This window comes from Hemitrygon akajei, chromosome 24 (genome assembly GCF_048418815.1).
Source record: "Hemitrygon akajei chromosome 24, sHemAka1.3, whole genome shotgun sequence".
Taxonomy (NCBI): Eukaryota; Metazoa; Chordata; class Chondrichthyes; order Myliobatiformes; family Dasyatidae; genus Hemitrygon; species Hemitrygon akajei.
Window position 1 is genome coordinate 47,712,187 of NC_133147.1, and position 27,315 is coordinate 47,739,501.

General features: G+C 48.9%; 1 protein-coding gene across 1 annotated transcript; it reads right to left on the reverse strand.

The window, feature by feature from the left end:
- Positions 1–3,176: 3,176 nt before the first annotated feature.
- Positions 3,177–27,315, reverse strand: rhoaa (ras homolog gene family, member Aa). The gene is made up of 5 exons (XM_073028745.1): positions 27,161–27,315; positions 23,761–23,923; positions 8,575–8,695; positions 6,573–6,703; positions 3,177–5,590 (listed from the first exon to the last, which is right to left on the reverse strand). The coding sequence occupies exons 2-5, from the start codon at positions 23,914–23,916 to the stop codon at positions 5,417–5,419; spliced, it is 582 nt and encodes a 193-aa protein (XP_072884846.1). The 5' UTR covers positions 23,917–23,923; positions 27,161–27,315; the 3' UTR covers positions 3,177–5,416.

The following is a 27,315-nucleotide window of genomic DNA, read 5'->3' on the forward strand; positions in this document are numbered from 1 at the left end:
ACATGGGCAACAGCTTGCTCTCTGTGCCGTACTGCCCTGGCTTGCGTATCACGTTAACAGCTAGGGTGCCCTCTCTCAGTAACATTATACTGTCTCACATAAACACACCTTGTGCTTTGATGTTAACCTCTTAATCTTCAGGCCCTGCCACTCACAGACTTCTAATGTAATTTTGTGCTGTGTATGACTATAAGTATTGCGTTTTTTACCTTGGTCCCAGAAGAACAACGTTTAGTTTAGCTTTGAGCGACAATTAAACTTGAATGTGGACTACCCCTGAAGTTTGTTCCTTGGTCCAGGTTCCGGGATCCGCAGCCCCTCGAGATTCCCACCTCACCAACAGTACACACCCTGCTCTGAAGGTAGCGCAATTGGTGGAAATGTACTAATTCACAACCAGCGACATTGAGTCGTGGTTTCACTTCGATGTGATGACATAATTACATGCTTTTTTTTAAAGCACACTTTGCGTTTAGTATTTGGAGTAGGAAAATGAGTTCTGATGGCTTTTCATAAAGATAAAATGCCATTTTTTATTTCCCATCCCTAGCCCAATCTTCCCAGAGAATGAGTCACTGACACAAACATAACACAAGTGATTTCTGATCTGTTGGCTCCAAATGTTTGCTATTTTATTTGCAGTTTAACAATTGTATTTGAGGTACTTTTTATAGAAAGGTAAATGCATAGTATGCTTTCTAGTCGTCACAGTGTGTATACAGGTGGCCCCCATTTTTCAAACATTCGCTTTAAGACATCTCACTGTTACGAAAGATCTACGTTACCTGTTTTCACAAACAGGTGTTTTCACTGTTACCAAAAAAGGCAGCGCGCACCCCAAACAGCCAAGCTCCTTCCCCGGAACTGCATTCTAACCGCCATTGTTTAAACACGTGCCTGTGAGCATCTGTTCTTTATGTCAATTTACTTTGTGCATCCGTTAGCAAGATGAGTTCTAAGGTATCAGAAAGGCCTAGGAGAGCTCGTAAGGGTGTTACACTTAGCGTAAAACTAGACATAATTCAACGTTTCGATCGTGGTAAACGAAGAAAGGACATTGTCCACACGTTAAACCATTCGCACTATTTATACGCAGAGAAAAAGACTTGAAAGCTGCCGATGTTACTGTTGGTTCTGCTCGTAGCAAAGTGGTCTCTCTTCGTTGGCATCCAATAATGGATAAAATGGAAAGTCTATTGCTTGAGTGGATTGATGGGTACAAAGTGTGGTGTTCCATTGTTATCTTATACTTAAGGAGAAATCAGTCAGTCTTTTTAATAAGCTGAAACAGAGAGTGCTGGACGACGGTGATGAAAGTGTTGTGAAAGTGGAATTTAAAGGTAGTCATGGGTGGTTTGATCGGTTTCTGAGGGGAGGGCAGCTTTGTAGTTTAACGTTTACTGGAGAGAGTGCTTCGGCTGATACTGAAGCTGCCAAAAAGTTCCGAGCAATACATTTATTTCGATAGAAGAAAAGCAGGCTAAGGGACCCAAGGCATCGAAGGCCAGGGTTACCCTAATGCCTATGATTAACGCCACTGGCGATGCTGTCCTTAAGCCTCTACTAGTGTACCATTTGGAAAATCCGAGGACACTTAGACGATGATAAAAAAAACACTTCCCACTGTGTTCCGAGCACCCCAACCTCTGATGACTCAGCCTAATACACCATCATAAGTGTGCTCGCTGTCTTTCCGATTCCAGTAAGTGAAACTACTCTGTACAGTACATACATTATTTCTACTTTATATAGGCTATGTATTTTTGTGTTATTTGGTATGAGACTGCTTCCACTATGCTAGTAGCACTAAGTAGGGAGATTTTCACTACACTAGACGATGCTGCAATGATTGCAGAAAAGTATTTCTACTTTATAGAGGCTGTGTATTTATCATATCATTCCTGCTTTTACTATAAGTTACTGTTATTTTAGGTTTTGTGTGTTATTTGGCATGATTTTGTAGGTTATTTTTTGGATCTGGGAACGCTCAGAAATTTTTCCCATATTAATGAATAGTAATCGCTTCTTCGCTTTGCGACATTTCCGATTACAAGCGGCCTTAGAAACTCTCTGCCTTCGGATAGCGGGGGAAACCTGCGTGCGCAGGTGTTCAGTGCGCCCCCTACTGGTTACACTGGTATGGTTCAGGAGACTTATCTTGGTACTAGTGCCTTATCTGAATAGGAGCTTTCTGACTGACTCCGCCTTATCCACAAATTCGAATGGAATTACTCCTATCTACAGTATTGTGCAAAAGTCTTAGGCTCACTGTACTGTAGTAACTTTATGTATTGCAATCTACTGCTGTTGAGAGAAAAAAAAACAAATTTCATGACTTGTGTGGGTGATGATCTATTGTGGGCTGAGAGTAGGAAGGGGGTAGAGACATTCTGTGCTGATTAAGAAACCGAATCTTAGGAATCAAATGACCTCAGCTGGTGTCTCAGGGCTGGGTATGTCTGCACACTTGGCAGCCCCTGGCACTTCTCTGCCACCTGTCCTGCACCCCTCCCACTCCACTCCACCTCCCCATTTCCAACCTCCTTTGCCCCCATCAGATTTAGAAATTCACTCTGGTCCACGTTGACAAACACAGTACTGTGCAGAAGTCTCAGGGACCCTAACTGTATATATGTGGGCCTAAGACTTTTGCAAAGTACTGTAAACTCCTTAGACAGCGACAGGAATTGAGCCCAGAACTTCCAATTAGTGGTGCTGTAGAATCATGTGCCTCTGCAAGGCCCTGGCAGAGTGGGAGCTCAAGAATACATCATCATTCCATACATCAGTACACTGCGGGAGAACAAAAGGAAACCTGACTGCAGAATAAAGTGCAACAGCTACAGAGAAAGGCAGAGAATAAGGTAAAGGGTCATAACGAGGTGGATCGCAAAGCCAGGAGTCCCCTAGTCGTACTATGCATAGTCCTATAACTGCAGGGCAGAAGTTGTCCTTGGACCTGGTGTACGTGCTTCAGGGCTTTTGTACCCTAGCTATGTACATGTGTCTGAGTACAGTACTGAACAAAATGAGGTGTCCAATGTTGGGCACCATCTTTCTTCTGCCTCTTACTCCTTACTGTCCATTTTCAATCTGCTTCGTTCGACCAATGGCTAATAAAACGCTTCCCTAACTTCTGAAAGTTAGGTTTAAAACATCAGAATCCAACAAATCTGTCCTGTTTAGTATACTGCCATCTCTTTTATTTCTGTAATAATACAAATGCACACACACTTCTCCTTCTGAAATTTACAAAGATATTCCAAATGATACTTCTTTTTATTAAATGAATAAATTACAGTTCAGTAACAATTGAATGAGAGTATAAACATTGGGAAAGAGGACAGGTAGCTCTCCTCGGACTGCTGCATCGAGTTGCTGGTGGGGGAGGAGGGGGTAAAGGGATTCACCTCTTTCGTGTGAGGGAAGGGACAATCCGCCCTCTCGGGCGTCATACAGCGTCCGCTTCCCACAAGCGGGCATGGTGTTTCCGAGTGACGGGCTCTGGCCCCACTGGTTGGCGGTAACTGTGTTATAGGCTCCGGGTGGGAGGAGGGGTAAGGGGTGGGGAAGAGCTGCCAGTCCTGGAAAGGGAGGAGACAAGTGTTGGCATTGCCCGAGGGACAGAATAAAACAAAGCAACTAATACTGAGAGTAAACATTTCAAATAGAAAGCTCCAGATGCACCCACACATACACACACCCCAAAAGTATCCCCTCCCCTTTCAGAAACTGGGATGCCACAGACCAGGCACAAGAACTTGTAGTGGGGGGTGGGTGAGAAACACTTTGAAGTGCAAAAGTACACAGGCTTAAAACTTTACCAGTGAATATTAAACCAGCCCCTCTCTCTCCCGCAGGTCGGTAAGATCTGGCAGGGATTTGAAGCCCTGAAACAGTAAGGACTGATCCTCAACTGGCCTCCCTCCACACCGTCCCATCACACACTCCCAGGGTCAGACACAGACTGAATCTCCCTCCGCACCGTCCCATCACACACTCCCGGGGTCAGACACAGAGTGAATCTCCCTCCACACTGTCCCATCAAACACTCATGAGGTCAGACACAGAGTGAATCTCCCTCCACACTGTCCCATCACACACTCCCTGGGTCAGACACAGAGTGAAACTCCCTCCACACCGTCCCATCACACACTCCCGGGGTCAGACACAGAGTGAAGCTCCCTCCACACCGTCCCATCACCCAGGGATGTCTCCCTTTACACTTGCAGCGTAGATTTAATACCATTCCCTAAACAATCCAAGATGGCTGTGGGGAGGCAATGGCTATTCTTAAGGCAGGTTCTGATTGGTATAAAAAGGCAGTGATCAGGCACTGGGGCTTCAATTATCTCCCGTTACGCTGGGCATACACTGACCATCCTGTGACTGCCTGCTATGGAGTGTGGCACATGTGGAGTGAAAGGGCCCTGACTTTGCCACATCCAGGAGGTGACAGACAGGGAGCCAGACACACTCCTTTTAACTCCCAGCCAGTCCGTGCACAAGGGCTATAACACTCTGGTGGGTGGGTGCCAGATGCACAGGCAAACTGGGAGGGGAGGACCTTAGTTCGAAACCTGCTCTGGTGGGGGGTGTATTGGAGCCCGAGCAGGAAGACAGGCATTTGGCGAGGCACGGTACGGTGATTGGCACACCGTGATCCCAGCCAGGAACTGTGACAACCTGCCAGCAGTCCTGAGGATTTGTCCACAGAAGTTCTTTCCTTCCCCCACCCCCTTCTGAGAAGGCAGCGGGAGAGATAAGGAGATATCCACCCCGTCTTTCCCCGAGAGTCAGCTGCGGTTCTGAACAGAGCCCTCAGAGGGGCAGGCACAAACAAGAAGCACCACGTGCTTCTTCTGCTCGTCAGGAAGGGCCTCAGGCAAGCAGTCCTCGAGGAGGTGCCACGCTAAATAGGAGGTGGGGAGAGGTGGCTCGATCCCTGGGCTCAGCTGCACCCGAGGCCACAGATCCGTGAGCTAGCCATGGGGCTGGTGGTCCAGGGGAAGGGAGAGGGGGCTGGGGCCAAACAGGATTGCCGAAAAACCAAGCGACTCAAATGAAAGGAACATTTAAAAAGAAAATTCCTTCACTAATTCGGTGGGAGGCGGGACACAAGTGTAGGTAATTAAAATCCGGTGAAAGATGGGGACAGGAATCCAGGAGAATGCCGGTGGATGGGGAGGGAGTGAAAAGGGGGGGGGGGGGGGAGAAACAGGAAGAGATACAAGCTGAAGAGGAAGGCAAGGAAGGAGACAAGATAAAAGGAGGGGAAGAGCAAAAGACGAGAGAGGGAGAGAGCAAGAGTGAAAGACAGTGAGGAGAGAGGGAAAGAACTGAGACACGGAAATTCGGTGGGTACGGGGGGTGGGGTTTAGGATGCTGGTAGATCCCTCTCAGTGCTGCAGCAACTTCACAGCAACAGGCACGGGCTCCTGCTTTTGGTCTTCTTGGCTTGCAAGGCCGCGCGCGTGGCCAGCTCGAAGACCTCGCGCACCCCCTCTTTCGTCTTGGCAGAACACTCCAGGTAGCCAAAGGCGTTGATCCGGCTCCCTATGTCCTTTGCTTCGTCTGGCTTCACGGGCTCCTGCAGGAGGGGAGGGTGGAGTGAGGGATGAGAATCCTTGCTGCTGCTCGAGGAAACCTCCACCCATTAGCCGGTGTCAGGGGGAGGTAGGACTGAGAGAGGCTGGTATCTGGGGTGGGAAGTAGGACACCACGAGGGTGGGATATGGGAAGTGGGGGTGAGGAACAAGCTGCCTGAGGGAGCAGCTGGGGCCAGTGCAATAGGATCTTTGAAGAAGCAATTGCACAGGAACACGGAGCGATATTGGCCGAATGCAGGAAATTGGGACTGTGGTCAGCACGGAGCAGATGGGTGAAAGGCCTGCATCCTTGCTCTCTGACTCAGAATGGAGCTGAGGATGGATCGGGGGCCGGGGGCGTGAAGTGGGACGGGTTGTAAATAAGCAACAGCACAAGATAACGGCAAATCTGTTATCCACAAGACATTGGAGGAGAGCTAGGCCATTCAGCCCATCTACACTGATCCATCATTTGATTACTGCTGATCTATTATTTCCCCCAACCCCATTCTCCTGACTTCTCCTTGTAACATCTGACGCCCTGAATAATCAGAAACCTATGAACCTTTCACTTTAAATATACCCAATGACTTGCCTCGACAACTGACCATAGCTTCCACAGACTCACCACCCTCCAGCTGAAGAAATTGCTCCTCATCCCTGCTCTAATGGACGTCCCTCTTCTGATCTGTACCCTCTAGTCCTAGTCTCCCCCACTATAGGAAATACCCTCTTCACATCCATTCTGTCTAGGCCTTTCAGTATTCGGTAGGCTTCAATGAGATCTCCCCCCCCTCCCCCCACCCCATTCCTCTAAACTCCAGCGAGAGCCATCATTTAACCCTTTTACTCCCAAGATCATTCTCGCAAACCTCCTCCGGACCCTCTCCTACCATCTACCACTCCCTGCCCAGGGCTACAGAACAAACCTCCTCCTCCTCCTCCTCCCACCCCGCCAACCCATCGCTAGGGCTCGCCGCTCACCTGCTTCATCTTGGCCAGCTCCCTCCGTGTGTGCTCATCCCCCCGCAGGTCCTTCTTGTTTCCCACCAGGATGATGGGGATGTTGGGGCAGAAGTGCTTCACCTCCGGGGTCCACTTCTCCGGAATGTTCTCTGTCCAGGATGAGAGAATTAGTGGCAAGTGTTAGTTAGGTCACAAGGGTGGCAGGGGACTGGGGATGTCTGCAAGTGCAGGAGGTTATAAAAATACCTCGTGCTGGAAAACTGAAAATACCTCGTGCTGGAAAACTGAAAATATCACCAGGATAGGTTGTTGAACAGGGTCGCCTGCTCACCCATCGGGTCAGTTATGGGACTGGAGGCTCCAATGCACAGGATCGCAAGAGGGTTGTAGATCAGCCAGCTCCATCACGGGTACGAGCCTTCACACCAGTGAGGGCTCCTTCCAAAGACCCACTCTCAATGATTCAGGAACAGCCTCTTCCCCTCTGCCAGGAGATTTATCAACGCTACCTCTGTTGCACTCGTTTTTGTAACTTATATAATTTGTACGGTGCGGCTGACACAAAAGACAAATGCAATGTTAGCATTTATTTCGAGAGGACTAGAACATAAGCACAAGGATGTGATGCTGATGCATCGTTCAGATGGTACTTGGAGTATTGAGAGCAGTTTTGGAATGTGCTGGTCTTGCACGGTCCAGAGACAGTTCACAAGAACGATCCCAGGAACAAGAGGATTGGTGTATGAGGAGCTTTGGGCTGGGGGGGGGAGGGGGGAAATCTCATTGTAACCTACCGAATATTGAAAACCTACATAGAGCGGATGCTTCCTACAGCACGGGAGTTGAGAACCTGAGAGCATGGCCTCAGAATAGAGGGACGTCCCTGTTGAACAGAAATGAAGACTTTCTTTAGCAAAGAGGGTGGTGGATCTGTGAAATTCATTGCCACAGATGGCTGCGGAGACCAAGTCATCGGGTATATTTAAAGTAGAGGTTCATTATTAAATTCTTGATTAGTCACAGTGTCAAAGAGGGCAGAAGAGCAGGGTTGAGAGGGTGGAGTAGACTCAATGGGCTGAATGGCCCAATTTTGCTCGTATGTCCGGAGTCTTTTATTTTACACAGCGGTAGGTGCCTGAAACTGGTTGCCAGGAGAGGTGGTGGAAACAGTGTTTAAGAGAAAGTCTTGTGAACAGGCGGGATATAGATTATGTGCAGGGAAATGGGATTAGTTAGACTGGGCCAAAAGGACCTATCCCCGCGCTGGACCCTTCTACATTCTCAAGAACAGGGGGAGCAGGAATTGAGCTGGAAGGACACCTCGATTCCTCCTGAGGCCACTTGGCCCATTGAGACTATGCTCAGTTCACAGAGCAAAATCCAAACAATCCCTTCCGCTCTCATTGCCATGAAATACACCCTCCGAGATTCACCCCTCACCCAAACACAATTAAAAATACAACAGTCAGCTTTATTGGTCACGTGTGTCGAAACATACAGTGAACTGCGTCATTTGCACTGGCCACCAACAGTGCAAAAGGTGCCGGGGGCAGCATGCCCACAGCTTACTAACCCTAACCCTACGTCATTGGGACGTGAGATACCCGTGGAAACCCACGTGGTCACAGGGAGAACATACGAACTCCTTACGAATTGAACCCCGCTCGACAAGCGCTGGCTGTGTAAAGCTTTGCACTAACTGCTACTCATCTTGCTGCCTGAGAACATCACCAGGACGTGGGGGGAAAATGCAGCAGACCCCGGTGGATGGCGTAGCCCGTACAGTCACAGCAGAACATACAAACTCCGCACAGACAGTACCCTGCAAGGCCCCACTTGCTGCCCCCACTACTGCACTCTAGAAACCTACCACAACTTCAGGCTTTTGCCAGTCCTCGTCCCAAGCTTCCTCCCGCTCCCTCCCCCCTCCCCCAGCGAAGGCTCCACATCGGGCGCATGACACTTCACTAGAAACCTGGCAGTGTATGAAACTCGAGAGGATGATAAAGATGATGCTTACCTAAACTGTCAGGACTGTCGATGGAAAAACACATCAAAATCACATCCGTGTCGGGGTATGAGAGAGGCCGCAAGCGATCGTAGTCCTCCTGGCCAGCTGTATCCCAGAGGGCCAATTCCACCTGAAGGGGTACACAAGGCATGAGTTGTTGCAAGCCCTAAAACCCAACACCAATGCAGTCAGAGAATTCAGAGGCCTCTAATCAGGTGCCAGTTGAGGTGGTGAACACAGTCTCCGTGTGGGGCCCGTGTGCACCTTGACAAGGTTTGTTATCAATCCCGAGCACATGGTGGACAGCACCCGCCAGAATATGGCATCCATCGTCCATGTTGACTTAGACTGCACAATTGTAACTCTCTTTGCAGTTTGCAACAATTTATGTCTGTTAGTATAACTACCTATATATATATATAAAACTGTTTTGTATGCTACCTAGTAGTCACATTATATATATGCAATCGTCCAGTGTGTACCCTAGAAGCTAATATCTCTTGTATGATCTGGAAGCTTCTTGGTTCACCACATTTGAATAGGGGCTATCTGATTGGTTAACTCTTATCTACAAATTGGTACTAAATGTTTCTTATTGGTGGTATAAGCATCAATACATTGGCCCATCCTTTTGGTAATTTTCTGTTCTTTGCACAGACTTTTACACCTCTACGCCTCCAATTTCTTTGTTCTATTAGCACTTCATAAAACAGAGAAGTTTTACAGGACTTCCGAAAGAAACTTGGATGGAAAGCATCAGAATCCATCAATCTCCACCATCTGGGTCATGCCCTCTTCACATTGGGAAGGAGATTCAAGAGGCCAAAGTTTTACTCCAGCAGATTCACTAACAGCTACTTTCGCCGACCCTCACGATCTAACCCTGTCTCAGTGATGGAACACTAGCATGGACTTGCCTTTGCGTTTACTCTCTGCAGTAAAGCAGGGGTGGCACACCTTTTATTTGAGAGCATGAGCCTAAAATCTAAAAAATTTCTCTCACATGCCACTGTAATCTTGAGCAGAGATTATCGCTGACTGGAGAGTCAGGGATAAGAGGGCACAGCCTGAGAATACAAGGATGTGCCTTTAGAACAGAGATGAGGAAATACACAGTACTGTGTTTGTCAATGTGGCAGGATAATGGGAATGGCGAGGGTGGAGCGCCAAGGACGGGGTGTGGGACGGGTGGTAGAGGCAGAGTGCCAGGGTGGGGTTGGTGCGGGTGCAGACCACCCAGCCCTGGGACGCCAGGCAAGGTCATTTGATTCCAAGCAAGTGATTTATTGATCATTACAGAATGTCTACAATACTTCCCACTCCCTCCCCTCTCCCTTTTCCCCAACTATGATTCCCCTTCTCCCTGCCCCCTTCCCACTTTCAGCCCACAAGAGACCCATATCAGAATCAGATTTATCATCACTCACATCATTACTACAGTACTGTGCAAACGGAGATCGATCAAAATAAATGAAACATTTTAGAAAATCTATTAAAATTAATATTAAACTTTGAAAAGACAATTGAAAAATAACATTTTCTGAAGATTGGATCTTCTTGCAGCTCATAAATAAGCCATGTGAAGATGAAATTATAAGCTTTGGTGAATTTTCACGACAGATCGGAAAACGACCACACTTTGCCACAAAAGCTCCATATCTGGCTTGTATTGACATGTTTGAGAACTGTGCACGTAGCAGTAGTTTCGTTATTAAAGTCTACGCCTCCTGTTCCAGACAAAACGTATCCTCCAATGTCATATGTTCTCACAACTGTCTGGCTGGCACCAAGCCCGTGTACGATGTTTCCTGTGGAAACGTCTCACTGGCCTCAGGTTGTTAGTAAGTCACTTGCTGTTTTATTCAGCATTCAGGATAATCATTATGACTATTTTTATTACGGGCTGGTTCCATCAAGGGGCAGCATTGCTTGCCACATGCCAACAACAGCTTTGCGCGTGCTATCTTGAGCACGCGCCAGAGTTTCACTAATCCTGCACCAAGGTCACGTTTCTGTAGTCTCTTTAAAGATAAAGTTGTCACATGTACATGGAAATATATAGAAAAGCACAGTTCACGTCAACGACTACCACAGTTCAAGAGTGTGCTGGCTTCCTGCGCCAACACAGCACGCCCACAACCTGGAATGTTTAGTATTGAGATACAGCGTGGAACTGGCCTTCCCGGCCCTTTGAGCCACACTGCCCAGCGACCCCTGATTTAACCCTAGGCTAATCACAGGGCTAATTTACAATGACCAATTAACCTGCCAAGTGATATGTCCTTGGACTGGGAAGGCAACCGAAGAGCCCAGAGGAAACCCAGGCGGCCACGGGGAGTCCATGCAACCTTCTTACAGACAGTGGCGGGAATGCAGAGAAAACCCACGTGGTTACAGAGAGACCGTGTAGACTCCTCACAGCAAGTGAGAACTGAACCCCGATCGCTGATAGCTGGCACTGTAAAGTCTTATGCTAATGGATCACTACACCTCTCATTTGTCGCTCTCTTCGATAAATTTATCACAGTACGTATACTACCTTCAGATTCATCCCACTGCAGGTTTTCACAATAGAACACAGAAAAACAATAAAATCTTTGAAAATCTGCACAGAAAGACTGACGAAAACTAACGTGCAAACAAAGACACACCGTACATATACAAAAACAAATAATACTGAGAACACGAGTTGTCGAGACGTTGAAAGTAAGCCCATAGGCTGTAGAGTCAGCTCAGCATTGAGGTGACACAAGTTATCCACACTGGTTCAGGAGCCTGATGGTTGAGGGGTAGTAACAGTTCCTGAACCTGGTAGTGTGGGACCTGAGGCTCATTGTGATGAGTGAAGTTATCCACACTGGTTCAGGAGCCTGATGGTTGAGGAGTAGTAACAGTTCCTGAACCTGGTAGTGTGGGACCTGAGGCTCATTGTGGTGAGTGAAGTTATCCACACTGGTTCAGGAGCCTGATGGTTGAGGGGTAGTAACAGTTCCTGAACCTGGTAGTGTGGGACCTGAGGCTCTACTACCTTCTTTGCAAGAAGAGCATGGTCTGCATGGTAGGGGTCTTGACGATGGACACTGCAGATGTGCTCAGTGGTGAAGAGGGCTTTGACTGTGATGGACTGGGCTCTACGACTATTTTTAGTAAAGTTTTTCTGTTCTTGGCCATTGGTGGTTCCATACCAGGCTGTGATGCTATCAGGACACGCTCCACAGTGCATCCATAGAAGTTTGTTAAAGTTTTAGATGACATGCCAAATCTGCGTGAGCTTCTAAGAAAGATGCCTTCTTTGTAATGGCACTTACACGCCGGTCTCAGGACAGGATCCTCTGGCATGATAATGCCAAAGTATTTAAAGTTACTGACCCCCTCCAGCTATGATTCCCTGACAAGGACTTCCTCATCTGATCTAAATGGACGTCCCTCTAATCAGAAGGTGTGTCCTTAATTCCTTGAATCCCCCACCATAGGAAACATCCTCTCAACATTCATTCTATCTAGGCCTTTTGACCCAAGTCTTGGCCAACACCCCCTTAAGACTCCACATGATATCGAGTAATGGCTGAAGGCATTGGATACCGCAAAGGCTATGGGTCCATTCGAATTCCCAGCAATAGTCCTGAAGACTTGCGCTCCAGAACTTGCCACACCACTAGCCAAGCTGTTCCAGTACAGCCAAAACACCAGCATCTACCCGGCAATGTGGAAAATCGCCCAGATATGTCCTGTACACAAAAAACAGGCCAAACACAGCCAATTATGCCCTAGCAGCCTACTCCCAATCATCAGCAAAGTAACGAAGAGGTCACCAACACATGCAGCACCTACTCAGCAATAACCTGCTCATGGATGCCCAGTCTGGGTTCCGTCAAGGCCACTCAGCTACTGACCTCATCACCTCCTTGGGCCAAGGAGCTAAATCACAGAGGTGAGGTGAGATAGCCCTCAACATCAAGGCAGCTGAGTACGGTATCAAGGTTCCCCAGCTAGAATGGAGTCAATGGGAATTGGGGGGGAATCATACCTAACACAAAGGAAGATGGTTGTAGTGGTTGGAGGTCAAGCATCTCATCCTCAGGACATCACTGCAGGAGTTCCTCAGGAAAGTGTCCTAGGACCAACCATCTTCAGCTGCTTCGTCAATAACTTTCCTTCTACAACAAGGTCAGAAGTGGGGATGTCCGCAGATGACTGCGCAGTGTTCTGCACTATTCGTACTCCTCAGATAGTGAAGCAGTTCACACCCGAACGTAGCGGGACCTGGACAATATCCAGGCTTGCACTGACAAGTGGCAAGTATCATTCGAGCCATGCAAGTGCCGGGCAATGACCATCTCCAACAAGAGAGGCTCTAACCACCATCCCTTGACATTCACCATCACTGAATCCTCCACTACCAACATCCTGTGGGTTACACCAAAGTTCCTGAGGCAGCACGGTTCAGACCCACAACCACTACCAGCTAGAAAGACAAGAACACCAGGTACCTGGGGACACCACCACTTGGGAATCTCAAGTCACTCACCATCCTGACTTGGAAACATATCGCCGTTCCTTCATTGGTGCTGGGTCAAAATCGTGGAATTCCCTCCCTAGCAGTACCTACACCTCAGGGACTGCAGTGGTTCAAGAAGGCAGCTCATGGGCATTAAATGCTGGCTTGGCTGGCAACACCCACATCCCGTAAATGAATACATTTTTAAAAAGACTGCTGAGGTTGCTGGTCCTATAAATAGGTTAGAAATGCACCCTGCAAGAGCTCCCAAACGATGTGATTGTGACTGAGGCACGGGAGGAATTGAAAAAACTGGCGGACGAAATATTTAAATTCATCATGCCACAAGAAAGCACCACTTGTCATCGAGGACCCCCACACTCCAGGCCATGTGGAGGAGGTACAGAAGCCTCAGGTCCCACACCATGAGGTTCAGGAACAGTTATCACCCTTCAACCAGCAGGGTCCCGAACGAGCACGGATAACTTCACTCATCTCAACACTGAACTGATTCCATGACCTGTAGACTTGCTTTCAAGGACTCTCCAACTCATTCTCAGTGTTATTTATATTTGCACAGCTTGCCTTCCTTTGCACATTGATTGTTTGCCCATCTTGTGTGCATTTTTCATCGATTATATTGCATTCCTATGTTCTACCGTGAATGCCTTCAAGAAATGAATCTCCAGGTGTATATAGTGACACACACTCAGTGGCCACTTTATTAGATACCGGAGTGCAAGCCAGCGAGGTCTTCTGCTGCTGCGAGACACAAGTCAGTGTACCTACCTCCCCCGAGAGGGAAAGGTTACTGAGTACAGGAGCGGAACCTGGTGTGGCCTTTTGTTGGTGTAGCCCATCCACTTCAATGTCTTGTGCATTCAGAGACACTCTTCTGCACGCCGCTGTTGTAACGTGTGGTCATTTCAGTTACTCTCATCTTCCTGTCAGTCTAGCCATTCCCCTGTCCCCTCTCATTAACACAGCCTTTTCACCTGCAGAACTGCTGCTCACTGGATTTTTCGCCTTTGGTTTTTTTGCACCATTATCTGTAAACTCTGGAGACTGTTGTGTGTGAAAATCCCAGTTTCAGATCAGCGGTTTCTGAGATACTCATATCACCCATCTGGCACCAAAGTTCAAAGTAAACTTATCATCAAAGTACATGTATGACAACATATACAACCATGAGATTAATTTTCTTGCAGGCACACTCAATAAATACATAATAGAATGAATGAAAGACTGCATCAACTTGGGGGTTCAACATGCAAAAGGCCACAAACTGTGAAAATACAATAATAAATAATAATAAACAGGCAATAAACATCAAGAAAATGAGATTAACAGGGAATCCATCGGTTGTGGGAACATTCTGATGTTGGAGTGAGTGAAGCTGAGTAAAGTTCAAGAGCCTGATGGTTGAGGGGTAATAACTGTTGCTGAACCTGGTGGTGTGTGTCCTGATGGCAACAGTGAGAAGAGAGCACGTCCTGGGTGGTAGTTGTCCCTGCTGATGGATGTTGCTTTCCTGCAACACAGCTTTAGTGTAGATCAATCACTGCACGGTCAAAGTCACTTAGATCAGATTTCTTCCCCATTCTGATGTTAACTCTGAACTACGACTGAACCTCTTGACCATGTCTGCACACTTTGATACACTGAGTTGATTTATGATTGGATGATTAATGAGGTGTAAATGTATACCAAACAAAGTGGCTACGTGCTTGGGAAGTAAATTCACATCCTCCTGGAGACACTGTCAGTCATTCTTCTGGACAGGGGTGCCGAATTCACCAGGATGAGACACCACTGAAGGGCTTGGGTTAAGAGGGTTGGGAGCTGTTTTCCCTGGAGGGAAGGAGGCTGTGGGGTTACGTTATAGAGGTGTACAAGACCAAGAGAGGCAGACTTTGTCTAATTCGTCCTGCTCTCCGAGTTCAGGAAATCAGGAACCAGAGGGCACAAATTTAAGGTGAGAGGGGCAAGATTTAATAGGACCCTGAGGTGGGATCCATTGTTAAGGATCTCTATGATCCAGGTGTCGGGGTGGAGATATGTCTCCACCAAAGGAGGTGTGAGGTGTTCCTTCCCTCCGCTAACCTGCAGGTCACCCCTGGGCAAGGTGTAGCACCTGCTTAACCCCACCCCCCCACCCCCGGTTAGGGTCACGTAAAGCCATGGGAGCAGGTAATGGCCGGTCATATGAGCAGCCAATACATAATCACAAGACCTGGTTACGTGACCGCTGATGCCAGAAGGACTAATCTCTGAAGAGTATTGATAATGGCTGGGGTCACCCGTCTTGTAAAGACACTGCCCAGAAGCAGGCAATGGAAAACCAGTTCTGTAGAAAGATGTGCCAAGAACAATCATGGTCATGAGACCAGAATAGCCCACAGCACATAATGATGACCAACCAGGAACTGCTCTCTTCTCATCACTGCCATAAAAGAGGAGGGTACAGGAGCCTGAAGACTCAATGTTTTAGCAACAGCTTCTTCCCTCCACCATCAGATTTCTGAATGGATGAATAACTGACCTGTGAATATAAACTCACTAACTTTGCTCTCTTTTTGCACAGCTTATTCAATTCAACATCATTTCAATATTTTTTAATGAAATTTAGACCATCAGACGTAGAAGCAGGACCAGGCCCATCAACTCTACAGCGCCATTTAATCATGGCTGATCCATTTCCCTCAACCCATAACCTTTCAATCCCTGACTAAACACGAACCTACCAACCTCTGCCTCAAATGCAACCAATGATTTTGCCTCCACAGCCACCCTTGGCAACAGCTTCAACAGATTCACCACCCTCTGGCTGAAGAAATTCCTCATCTCTGTTCTAAATGGACGACGCTCTATTCTGAGGCTCCCCCACAATAGGAAACATCTGCTCTATCTAACTCATAGCATTGCAATGTACGGTGGCCCTAAAACAACAAATTACACATGTTAGGTCAGTGATAACAGTCCTGACCCTGAGCACGTTTTCCATCGCAGTCGGTGAATGGAATGAGCCGCCACAGGAAGTGATTAACAATGCTGATAAGTTATTGAACAAGTGCATGCACAGGAAAGGTTTAGAGCAGGAGTTCCTAACCTGAGGTCCATGGATGCTGATATTGGTCCACGGCATAAAAAAAGGTTGGGTACCCCTGGGTTGGAGGGATTATGGACTGTGCTTGGTTGGCTGGGATGAGTTGGGCTGAAGAGCGTGTTTCTGGCTGTGCACGGCAGAGTGCCACGCGCTTCACAGGAGTGTCACACAAGTAACAGTACAGGCTCAGAGTCACAGAATCCGACAGCAGGGAATCGGGCCAACTAATCCATGCTGACCAACTCCACTTCCCCAGTTTTGGCCCTCTCCCATTTGTAGTTAGCACTTCGCTTTACAGCGCCAGCAATCTGCAAGGAGTCCTCTTGTTCTCCTGTGACCTCCAGGTGCTCCGGGTTCATCCCATATTCCAAAATCTCAGTGAGGTTAGGGTTAGTAAGTTGTGGGCACGGTATGGTGCACGTGGGCTGTCCCCAGCACAAGCCCCAACAACTCATTTCACTGAATGCTTTCAAGTACATGCGACAAATAAAGCTCATCTGTCTCTATCTTCCAGCTTCTCAACCTCGATTAGATTCCTGAAGGAGGGGAAGTAACAACCGATGTGCGGGAGGGGGGGATTCCAAACCAGATGCTTAGAAACTAATAGGTTGACTGAGAGAGCAGGAGAGCAGGAATCTGTGATGTACGAAGGGGGCCAGAGGCAATCCCGCCACGGCCGACATCACACAGCCAGTTTCCTGAGGGGTATCCAAGCACTGAGTGTCAGGAACAGGAGCTTCTAGCCCCAGCACCACCAAAACCAGATCAAGGAAGGCAGACTCCATACCCCGGTGTTATACACTGACAGACCCGTCCCGACCGGTACCGTACCCCGGTGTTATACACTGACAGACCCGTCCCGACCGGTACCGTACCCTGGTGTTAAACACTGACAGACCCGTCCCCACCGGTACCGTACCCCGGTGTCACACAGTGACGGACCCGTCCCCACCGGTACCGTACCCCGGTGTCACACAGGACACACCCGTCCCCACCGGTACCGTACCCCGGTGTCACACAGTGACAGACCCGTCCCCACCGGTACCGTACCCCGGTGTCACACAGTGACGGACCCGTCCCCACCGGTACAGTACCCCGGTGTCACACAGTGACGGACCCGTCCCCACCGGTACCGTACCCCGGTGTCACACAGTGACGGACCCGTCCCCACCGGTACCGTACCCCGGTGTTACACAGTGACGGACCCGTCCCCACCGGTACCATAACCTAATGTTATACAGTGACGTATCCATCCCCTGGAGAGGATTCTTAGTGATAGGATGTTGATTATCAAACACTACACACATTCAGACTGACTGGCTCTTCCAATCTGTGATAACCTGTTTTCTGGCCTGATCCCAGCAACCTGCACCAGGACCACAGCCTTTCATACCCCTCCCATCCACATACCTATCCAAGAGTTGAACCTGAATTTGCCACGTCCTCTGGCAACTCATTCCACACTGGCACTGCCCTCCGAGTGAAGAAATTCCTCCCCAATATCCCCCAAAACATTTCACCTTTTACCTTTAACCTATGACCTCTTGTATAAAAAGCACAGAGCTGAGTCATACGGACTAATGGAGTGGGAAAAAAAGCATTTCCTCTGTCAAGCTCACACCACATCCCACATCCTGATATCCGTTATCCTCTCCAGCAGCCCAGAGGAAATCCCTGCTGCTCTGGGGTAACGGTCATCAATTCAAATTCAGTCAGCTCACCCCAGGGCAGGCCCATCAAGTCGTCTATAGGAACTCCTCAAACGCACGACGGCAAACCCCGTGTAGGATACTTTGCCGTGCTCTCTTTCTTACTGTACCTTGCTGAACCCAACACTGCCCTGAGACCAGCCTTGCAAACATACTCTTCGGCCAAACTCCAGAGTCCATGGGAACGTCGCGATTAGTGTAAGGTTATTACCGTTTGGGGCGGAATTCCATCCTGGCGCCGTCTCTACACCCCCACCATGGAATCTCCGGTTTTCCCCTGAGTCCAAAGACCAACTGGGTAGGTTAATTGGTCTTGGCAATTTGTCCTGTGGTTAATTTAGGGTTAAATCAGGGGTTGCTGGGCAATGTAGCTCAGTGGTCTGGAAAGGGCAATTTCGCGCTCTATTGCTACGTAACAGGTGCTGCCATGGCGATACCAGTCTACAAAAGGAGGTGTAACACGTTCCTTCCCTCCATTAGCCTGAGGGTCACCCTTGGGCAAGGTATAGCACTTGCTTGGACCCTCCCCCCCACCCCAGTTCAGGGTCAGAAGCCATGGAGCAGGTGGTGCACATCACAAGTCCTAGTTATACAATCACTGACTCCAGACAGACAACCTCCGAAGGGTATTGATATCGGCTGCGGACACCCGTCTTGAAAAGACACTGCCCAGAAGGGGGCAATGGCAAACAACTTCTGTCAAGTTGCCAAGAACAATCATGATCGATCGCCTACAAGGCACTTAATGGTGATCATCATCTGAGTAGAAATTAAAATACTGCTGCCTTGTGGTTATTGTGTGGGAGGAGACTGGCAGTTGGAACAGGCTGTATGCGTAGGCACCTCCCCTCCCAACTCTGCTCTCCGAGCACACAAGATTGCTTGACTAAACACAGCTCTGATGTCGATTACATATTTGCCAACAACACCACTGTTGATGGGCTAAGCAGAAGTGGAGATGAGTCAGCACACAGGAGCAAGAGAGGATACCTCTGAGTGGAGCCACAACAGCAATCTCTCACTCAGCCAGTAAAAATGAGAGGAGAATTATTGACTTCAGGAAGGGGAAGGAGGGTGAACGTGTGCTCGCCTACGTGGGGGGGGGGGGGGGGAGGGAAGGAAATCGGTGGTGTAAAGAATCAGCAGAATTGTTGGGTGTTAACACATCAGCTGATCTGTCTTGGGACCAGCTCATAGATGCAATCACAATGAGGGCTCGCCGGCATTTTTATTTCCATAGGACGTTAGGAGATTCAGCTCGCCACTGCTCAAGAAGGCAGCATCGGAAGACCCCCATCGTCTGCGCCACGCCATCTTCTCGCCGCTCCCATAGGGCAGGAGGTACAGAAGCCTGACGTTACACTGGAACAGCTGCTTCCCTTCAAATGCTCAACAATCCGACACAACCCCAATCACAACAGTTCAGCAACACCGTTTTCTCTTTGCTCTAATCGGTTTTTTTTGTAAAGGTTATGTATAATCTACACTCAGTGGCCATTTCATTAGGTACAGGAGTGTGTTACGCCTGTAGCCCCCTCCTTTTTGAGAATCGCAAGATCGCTATTAATTCAGGTCAGGAGACCCAGGAAATGAGGGAGAGACACGCAGATTCCTCAATGTTTGGAACGTGTCCTGGGCCTCCGAGAGACAAAGCCATGGATAACGGCCATTATCTCTTGGAGACGGAATTGTGTATTGAGTACTGTACGATTCATCGAAGCCCCCAGGCAATGAACTGAGGGGGGTTGGTGGAGGGCTGGCATCATTCCACCCTGATTGACATCTGAGACCCTGTGAGTCAGGATAAAAGAGGGTCTGTGGGAACAGCCCCTCAGACGCACCAGAAGAAACGCTCGAAATCCTGTAACAGCGTAATAGCGAAAGTCACGTGCGTCCTTTTCCATTTGCCTCGGAATTGGTGGGCCTTGCCACAGAAGAACGGCTTTAGCTAACAACAAAGGGGAAATCAGCCCCCAACGACTCTCGAAGGATTGACATCATAAAAGGAATGGGCAAGTTAAACCTCCGTCTCTCTCTCCAACCAAAAGCTGCAGCTTGAATGAACTTGAGTGACTTTTATATTTCCATCGGACAATACATTATCCCCTAGACAACGATAGAGCTATTTCTTATGATTATTATACCTGCGCTTTTAGATTTAGTATTGATGACGTATATTATCTGTATGTTTGCATTGATATTATTTTTGTGTATTTTATCAATAAATACTGTTAAAAATAGTACCATCAGACTTCAACGGACCTCTCTATCTTTGCTGGTAAGTGACCCAGTTACGGGGTACGTAACAAGTGGAACCGGGTGTGGTCTCCTGCTGCTGGAGCTCATCCACTTCAAGCTTTGATGCGTTCAGAGTGGCCACTGTTATCGAATAACACGTGGTTATTTGAGTTACCGTCACCTTGAACCAGTCTGGTCATTCTCCTCTGACCTCCCTCGTTAACAAGGCGTTTTCACCCACAGAACTGCCGCTCACTGGATGTTTTTTTGTTTTTCACACCATTCTCTGTAAAGTCTAGAGCAACTTGGGATCCACAGGTTAAAGCAGTCCATGGCTTAAAGAAGTTGGGAACCCCTGCCCTAGAGACCGTGGTGTGTGAAAATCACTGGAGATTAGCAGTTTTGGAGATACTCAACCACCAACAATCATTCCACAATCACAAGTCACATGGATCACATTTCTCCCCCCCAGTCTTTGGTCTGAACAACAACTGAACCTCCTGACCGTGTCGGCGTGCGTTGCTGCCACGTGATTGGCTGATGAGATGTCTGCAGTAAGCAGGTGGCCACTGAGTGGATGCTTCTCTCTGATGCTCCCTGCTTACCGTGCGGCTGCAAGTTCTTCGTTCTGCCTGAGCAGACACGCAGTTGCACATGTAACAATGAAGTCTGCTTTTATAGAACACTACAGCACTGGAAAAGGCCCTTCAGCCAAAGGCGTTTTGCCAAGTTAATTATGCTAATGACACCTAATTCCACGTGCAGTACACACCCGTCCATTCTCTGCCTATTCACATGTCAGTCTGAAAGCTTCTGTTACCTGCCTCTACCACCGCCCATTCTAGGCACCCACCACTGTTTAACGTAAAAACTTGCCCCCCGCCACGCATTTTCTCAACCTTGCCCTAGTACAAGACATTTCAACCTTGGAGGAGCTGACCGTTTATTCCCATCCACAGACGCCGCCTGACCTGCCGAGTTCCTCCAGCATTGCGTAGCAGTTGCTCTGGATTACCAGCATCTTTTGTGTTTAGGGCTCTGTACTCTCCCGTGATCTTATAAACCTTCATCAGGGCTCCCCCCCCGCAGCCTCTGCCGTTCCACAGAAAACAAGAGAAGCTTGCCCGGCTTCCCCTCGCCACTTGTTCTGCAATCCACTGGTGAACCTCTGCATCATCCTTCCTGATGGGGGCAACCAGAACTGCCCACAATACTCCAAGTGCAGCCTGATCAAGGTTTGATACAGCTCCAGCTTGACTTCCTGATGCTTACAACGCTGGACAGCGAGAATTTTGCTTCCTCAATACTTTTGGGTGTACTTTAAGAATTTTGGGCTACCGAACATGAAAATCATGACACTTCCCTATCACACAGCTGCGCGCCTTATTTTTTTTAAAAATCCCCGATACTTGTGATTTCAATTCATAATTCAAGTCGATTAAGGAAGGCATTTTTGTTGGGCCGTAAATCAAACAGTTGAGCAACAAAAGGCAATCTGAAGAACGTCCAGTGAGACTGGAGAAAAATTGCATGGAAGACATTCAAGGCTGCTGTCAAACAATTTTCTTGGCACCAGACTACGTGCAGCTGGCCGAAAACATGCTTCAAGCATGGTGCAACATGTCATTAAAGATTCATTCTCTGCATTCCCATCTTGACTTCTTCCCTGCAACTCTTCGTGCTGTCAGTGACAAGCATGGTGAAAGGTTTCACCAGAACATTGCGGTCACGGAGAAATGGTATCAGGGCAACTGGAATCCATCAATGCTGGCTGGTTATTGCTGAGAAGCCTCAGACACTGAGTACAAATGAAAACCATCAACAAAATACTTTAGCTGAGTTGAACTATTTCAAAGTGTCAGCACCGTTATGCAATTGAACGCATTATATTCAGTAAAAGCTAATTTCTTGTTTCTCCAAATTCCTACACGTTACAAGTAGTCTGAAATTATATTTCTGTTCAGCTTCAAGTGGTGTATCATAAACAAAAAAATACTGAGGAAGCAGCACATCTGAAGGAATTTGTTGTCCAGCATAATCAACGCCCCAGCTGGTGAAAGCAAGCGCTGTATACTTATTTCAACACCGTATCTACTAGTGTGTCCACTTCCAGGGAGGTAACACTGCCGCAGACTCCACTGTCCACTCTTAGCTGAATTTTACAATCTTTAGCCAGCTCCACCCTCAGCCTCCGCCATTCCTGAGAAAACAATCCATGTCTGTCCAACCTCTTCCTGCAACACATACTGAAGCCAGGCAACTCCAGAGGCAGCCCAAGCAGAGTTTTATAAAGCTGCTCTCCTCTTCCTGATTCACTTTGGAAGGGCAAAATTGAAGGCCTCTTAACAGTAGTTAACGGCAGGATCCTTGGCAGTCTGGAGGAACAGAGGGATCTTGGGGTTCATGTTCAGAGATCCCACAAAGCTTTTGCGCAAGTTTATAGGGTGGTTACGGTGGTGTATGGTGTGCTAGAATTCATTAGCAGGGGAATCGAGTTCAAGAACCGTGAGGTAACAGTGCAGTTCTATAAAACTCTGGTTTGACTACACTTGGGAGTATTATAGAATAGTACAGCACAGTACAGGCCTTTTGACCTACAATGTTGTGCCGACCCTTAAACTCTGCCTCCCATATATCTCCCCCCCCCCCCACCTTAAATTCCTCCATATACCTGTCTAGTAGTCTCTTAAATTTCACTAGTGTATCTGCCTCCACCACAGACTCAGGCAGTGCAGCCACTCTCTGAGTGAAAAACCTTCCTCTAATATCCCCCTTGAACTTCCCACCCCTTACCTTAAAGCCATGTCCTCTTGTACTGAGCAGTGGTACCCTGGGGAAGAGGCGCTAGCTGTTCACTGTCTATTCCTCTTAATATCCTACATACCTTTATCATGTCTCCTCTCATCCTCCTTCTCTCCAGAGAGTAAAGTCCTAGCTCCCTTAATCTCTGATCATAATGCACACTTTCTAGACCAGGCAGCATCCTGGTAAATCTCCTCTGTACCCTTTCCAATGCTTCCACATCCTCCCTACAGTGAGGTGACCAGAACTGGACAGCTCTATTTCTGTATGGGCTGATTCAAGTTCACCTTGAACCTGCTCCATCTCCTTGTATTATGCTCAGTTCTTGGCTGCCTCATGATGGAAAGGTTGTGGAAGCTTTAGAGGGGCACACAGGAGATTTACCAGGATGCTGCCTGGATTAAAGAACATGTCATATTAGGATCGGCTGAGTGAGCTGGGGCTGGTCTCTTTGGAGCGAAGAAGAATGTGAGGCGACTTGATAGAGGCGCTTAAAGGAAGGGGCACAGATCAAGTGGACAGCCAAAGACTTTTTCCCAAGGTGGAAATGGCTAGTATTGGGGGGTGGGTGTAGGTATAATTTTAAGGAAGTTAAATTGGAGGAAAGTGTAGAAAGATTGGAGAGTGGTGGTAGAGACAGATACATTAGGAACACCTAAGAAACTCTCAGACAGACGGAGGTCACTGTAAGAGAAAAATGTTGGATTGATGGTGGATTAGGTTAAAATTTCAGCAGAAATTGTGGGCTGAAGGGCCTATACCGTGGTGCTCTGTGTTCTCGAAATCAATGCCTCGATTAATAAGAGGAAAGAGGCCACGCGCCTTCTCTATCATCCACACACCTGCTTCCCGTCCACTTCAATGTCCGCCACGTAGTTTTCAAAGACGGTGGGCACGTACACCTCTGGAAACTGGTCCTTGCTGAAGACAATCAGGAGGCAGGTCTTGCCGCAGGCTCCATCCCCTACGATCACCAGTTTCTTACGGATGGCTGCCATTGCTGTGCTGGAAGTGGAGGGAGAGAAAGAGAGGAGCAGTGAGCCCAGGGAGGGTCAGAAAACTACTCCAAACCAAGCTCCAGACACCCCAACCGCCTGACATTGTGATGGCTGGTGAGTAAAAGGATTAAGGATCGTTTGTTTGCTATATACACTTATATGTTAGGAATTTGCTGTGGTGGACAGGGCAACTCCCCCATGGACAGTCCCAAGCCCACCTGTGAGAGGAGGAGGTTTGGGCATGAGGCTAGCAACCCCATCTGGTAAAACCCAGAGCTACTGAAAAGCCAACTGAAGCTCCAAAAACCTCATCCCTGGGAGAGGGAGGCTCTTCACCTCCAAGACACTTCTCCTGAGGACATCCTAAAAGACTGGCCGAGGACCGAGACTCTGACAAGCTGCTGTCAGAGGCCTTTGTCCCAGTTGGGGTGCTGGGAAGGAGGTCGGTCGATCAGGGCATGACATACGACAGGAAAAAAAATCAATGATTAAGAATAAAGAATTATGTACAGTAAAAGTTAAAGGTTACAGTATGAGTCTGCATACAGAAATCCCAGCACGTATTTACAATGTAAACAAACTCATAAAAAGTGGTGTGAAGTGCAATGATAAGAGGCGGGGAAGGTAACTAGATTGGTCGATCAGATTAACTACCTGAGGAGAAAAAAACTTAAAGATAGCGTGAAGCTTTTGTTTTAATAGCCCTATAGGACTTTCCGGAAGGTAACACATACAAAGTGCTGGAGGAACTCAGCAGGCCAGGCAGCGTCGACATTTCCGGCCCAGCCCCTTCGCTGGGTGGGTGGGGTTTGCAATGATTTTTGCTGCCCTGGTGGTAGACTGCAGGGTCCTAGACTGGCTTTTCGATCTATTGCTTCATTGCAAATCTGGCGTCAGTTCTAACACTAAGGAATTGATCTGGACTTCGGCAGAACACAAAAGACTTTGAGGTTTGGTGTGTCACTAAAGACTCTGGCACATTTCTACAAATGTACTGTGGAGAACACTCTGACTGAAATGTTTTTAGCGGGCGGTCATTCAACACCGAACAGCAAAGGACAGGCCCTTCAGCCTGAGGGAGAAGACATGATGCCTGAGGAGTGACCTGGATCTGCTCCAATTTACCCACCAGGTCAACAGCAACTGGCTCTTCACTCAGCCCTGGGAGTGGGGAGGGAGGGCACACCAGAAGGCGGGTGTTGTACAGAGATAGCCAGTGGCTGGTATCTTGTCAGAGGACAGAAGGGCAAACAGGGTAGAGGATTAGTAAGATGTACCCAGGCTAGTTGGTGAGACAAATTGAGATCTGTTGAAGGGTCTTGGCCTGAAACGACAACTCTTTACTCCCCTCCATTGATGCTCCAGCATTTTGTGTGTGTTATTCAGACTGAGGTAGTGACTGCAGGTACAGCAGTACAGAACCTTACTGCTAAGGCGCTGACGGCAACACCCTTCAGCGTTTAGCACCAGGCTTCTCAAAGCGACTCAACTCCACTCCGACATCCGGTGCCACCACACATCTCCCCCAAATCCCAGCCCACGCCCCTGAGAGCCTCGCCTTCCTGAACCGTAGTGCCTCTCTGCCAATCCGGAATCCCAGAGATGCCTTTCTGATCAACCGATGTCATCCTGACCCAGGAAAATGCAACCAGAACTGCTCCACAGTCCACCCCACTGCCCACAACCCCACACTGTTTGGGGTCACACTGGAAGGGTCACAGGACTACAGGAAACTATGAGACTAGGAGGCAGCAATCCCCTCCTCCCTATCTATACCTCTTCTGCTCCAACTCCACTCCCACCTGGAATCCTTCTCCAACCCCCTCTCCCTTATCCTCTCCTGTTGGCCCCATGGCTGGCTCCTTCCTGCACCCCTCTCCATCTGCCCGTCCCTGGCTCACAAGCTCAACCTCCCTTCCATTTCCAACCCACTACTTCTACCCTCTCCTTACCCCCATCTTCAGTCATGCCAACACACACCCTAACTGTCACAGCTTTGTCCTTTACCCCTCCAAATCCAAGCCCTCTCTCCACTAACCTCTTCCCCCTCCTATGCCCTCAGTGTCCCTCGACCCTTCCTCCTGCTCTCTCTCCCCAAGCTGACTCCTGCCCCAACACTTTTATGGTCCAATACAATTTAGTTGCCCATCCGATCCCCCATCATTCCCACACTGTCCTTGCCCCCTCAAACCTATTCTCCTTTCCACACCCTCTCATCCGTAGTACTCCTCACCTACACCTGACCTACTCCACTCCTACCATTCCCAATCTCCCTCCCCAGCACCCCATCCCTTGCCTACCCTTCCTCTCGCCCCTCAATCCCCTCCTCCACATACACTCCCCATTCCTTCAGCTCTCCCCTACACCCTCCTTGATCCCCTTCCTCTCCTCATGCTGTCCTTCATTCTTTGCATCTTCACTCTCCCTCCCACCCCACTGCCTCCACATCCCCAAGGCCACTCTGCCCACCACTCCACTATCCCCTCTGCTATTAATGGCAAACCCATTTACCTCCCCAACTTCTTCCCTGTCTCATCTCCACTGTGTCCACCCAACTACTCACCCTCATCACCAACAAGCCACTCTGAAGCTTCCCTATTCCCTCTAATACACCTATCCTCCCCTTCCCCATGCACTCTAGCCCATTCCCGCCTCATTCCTCTCTCCTTCCCCCTCCCTGTCTATACACTCTCCTCCCTTCCATCACTCCCTCCCTCTCCATCCATTCTCCCCTTCCCCACTCTCACCCTCCCTCCCCCACTCACACCCTCCCTTCCCCTCTCCCTCCCTGTCCCTCACTCACACCCTCCCTTCCCGTCCCCCACTCACACCCTCCCTTCCCTTCTCCCTCCCTCCCCGACCCCCAATCACACCCTCCTTACCCCTCTCCCAGTCCCCCACTCACACCCTCCCTTCCCCTCTCCCTCCCCGTCCCCCACTCACACCCTCCCTTCCCCTCTCCCTCCCCGCCCCCCAATCACACCCTCCCTCCCAGTCCCCCACCTCATACCCTCCTCCTTTCCCCTCCCCCACTCTCCTGTGCCCACTCCCTTCCTTTCCCTCCTCACACTCCCACACCTCCCCTCCCCCTCTCCTCTCCTCCCCCACCGTCTTCTTCCTCCTTCATCAGCCTCCCCCTCCATTTCTGCCACCCCTCCCCGGGCCCTGTGCCACACCCCGCCCGCACCGACCTACTCCCCAGCAGTCGGCAGCCCCCTCGCCCACCGTTCCCCCTCGGCCTCACCTCCCCTACGCCAATTCTCGATCTTTCTTCAAACTTTCTCTTCAAGGGCCGCCACCAGCCTCAACCGGCCTTCCTCCGCCCGACTTGGGATTGACGCGGCCGCCGGGCCAATGGGCGGCCGGCGCACCCGCCGCTCCTCCAATGACACGCAGCGA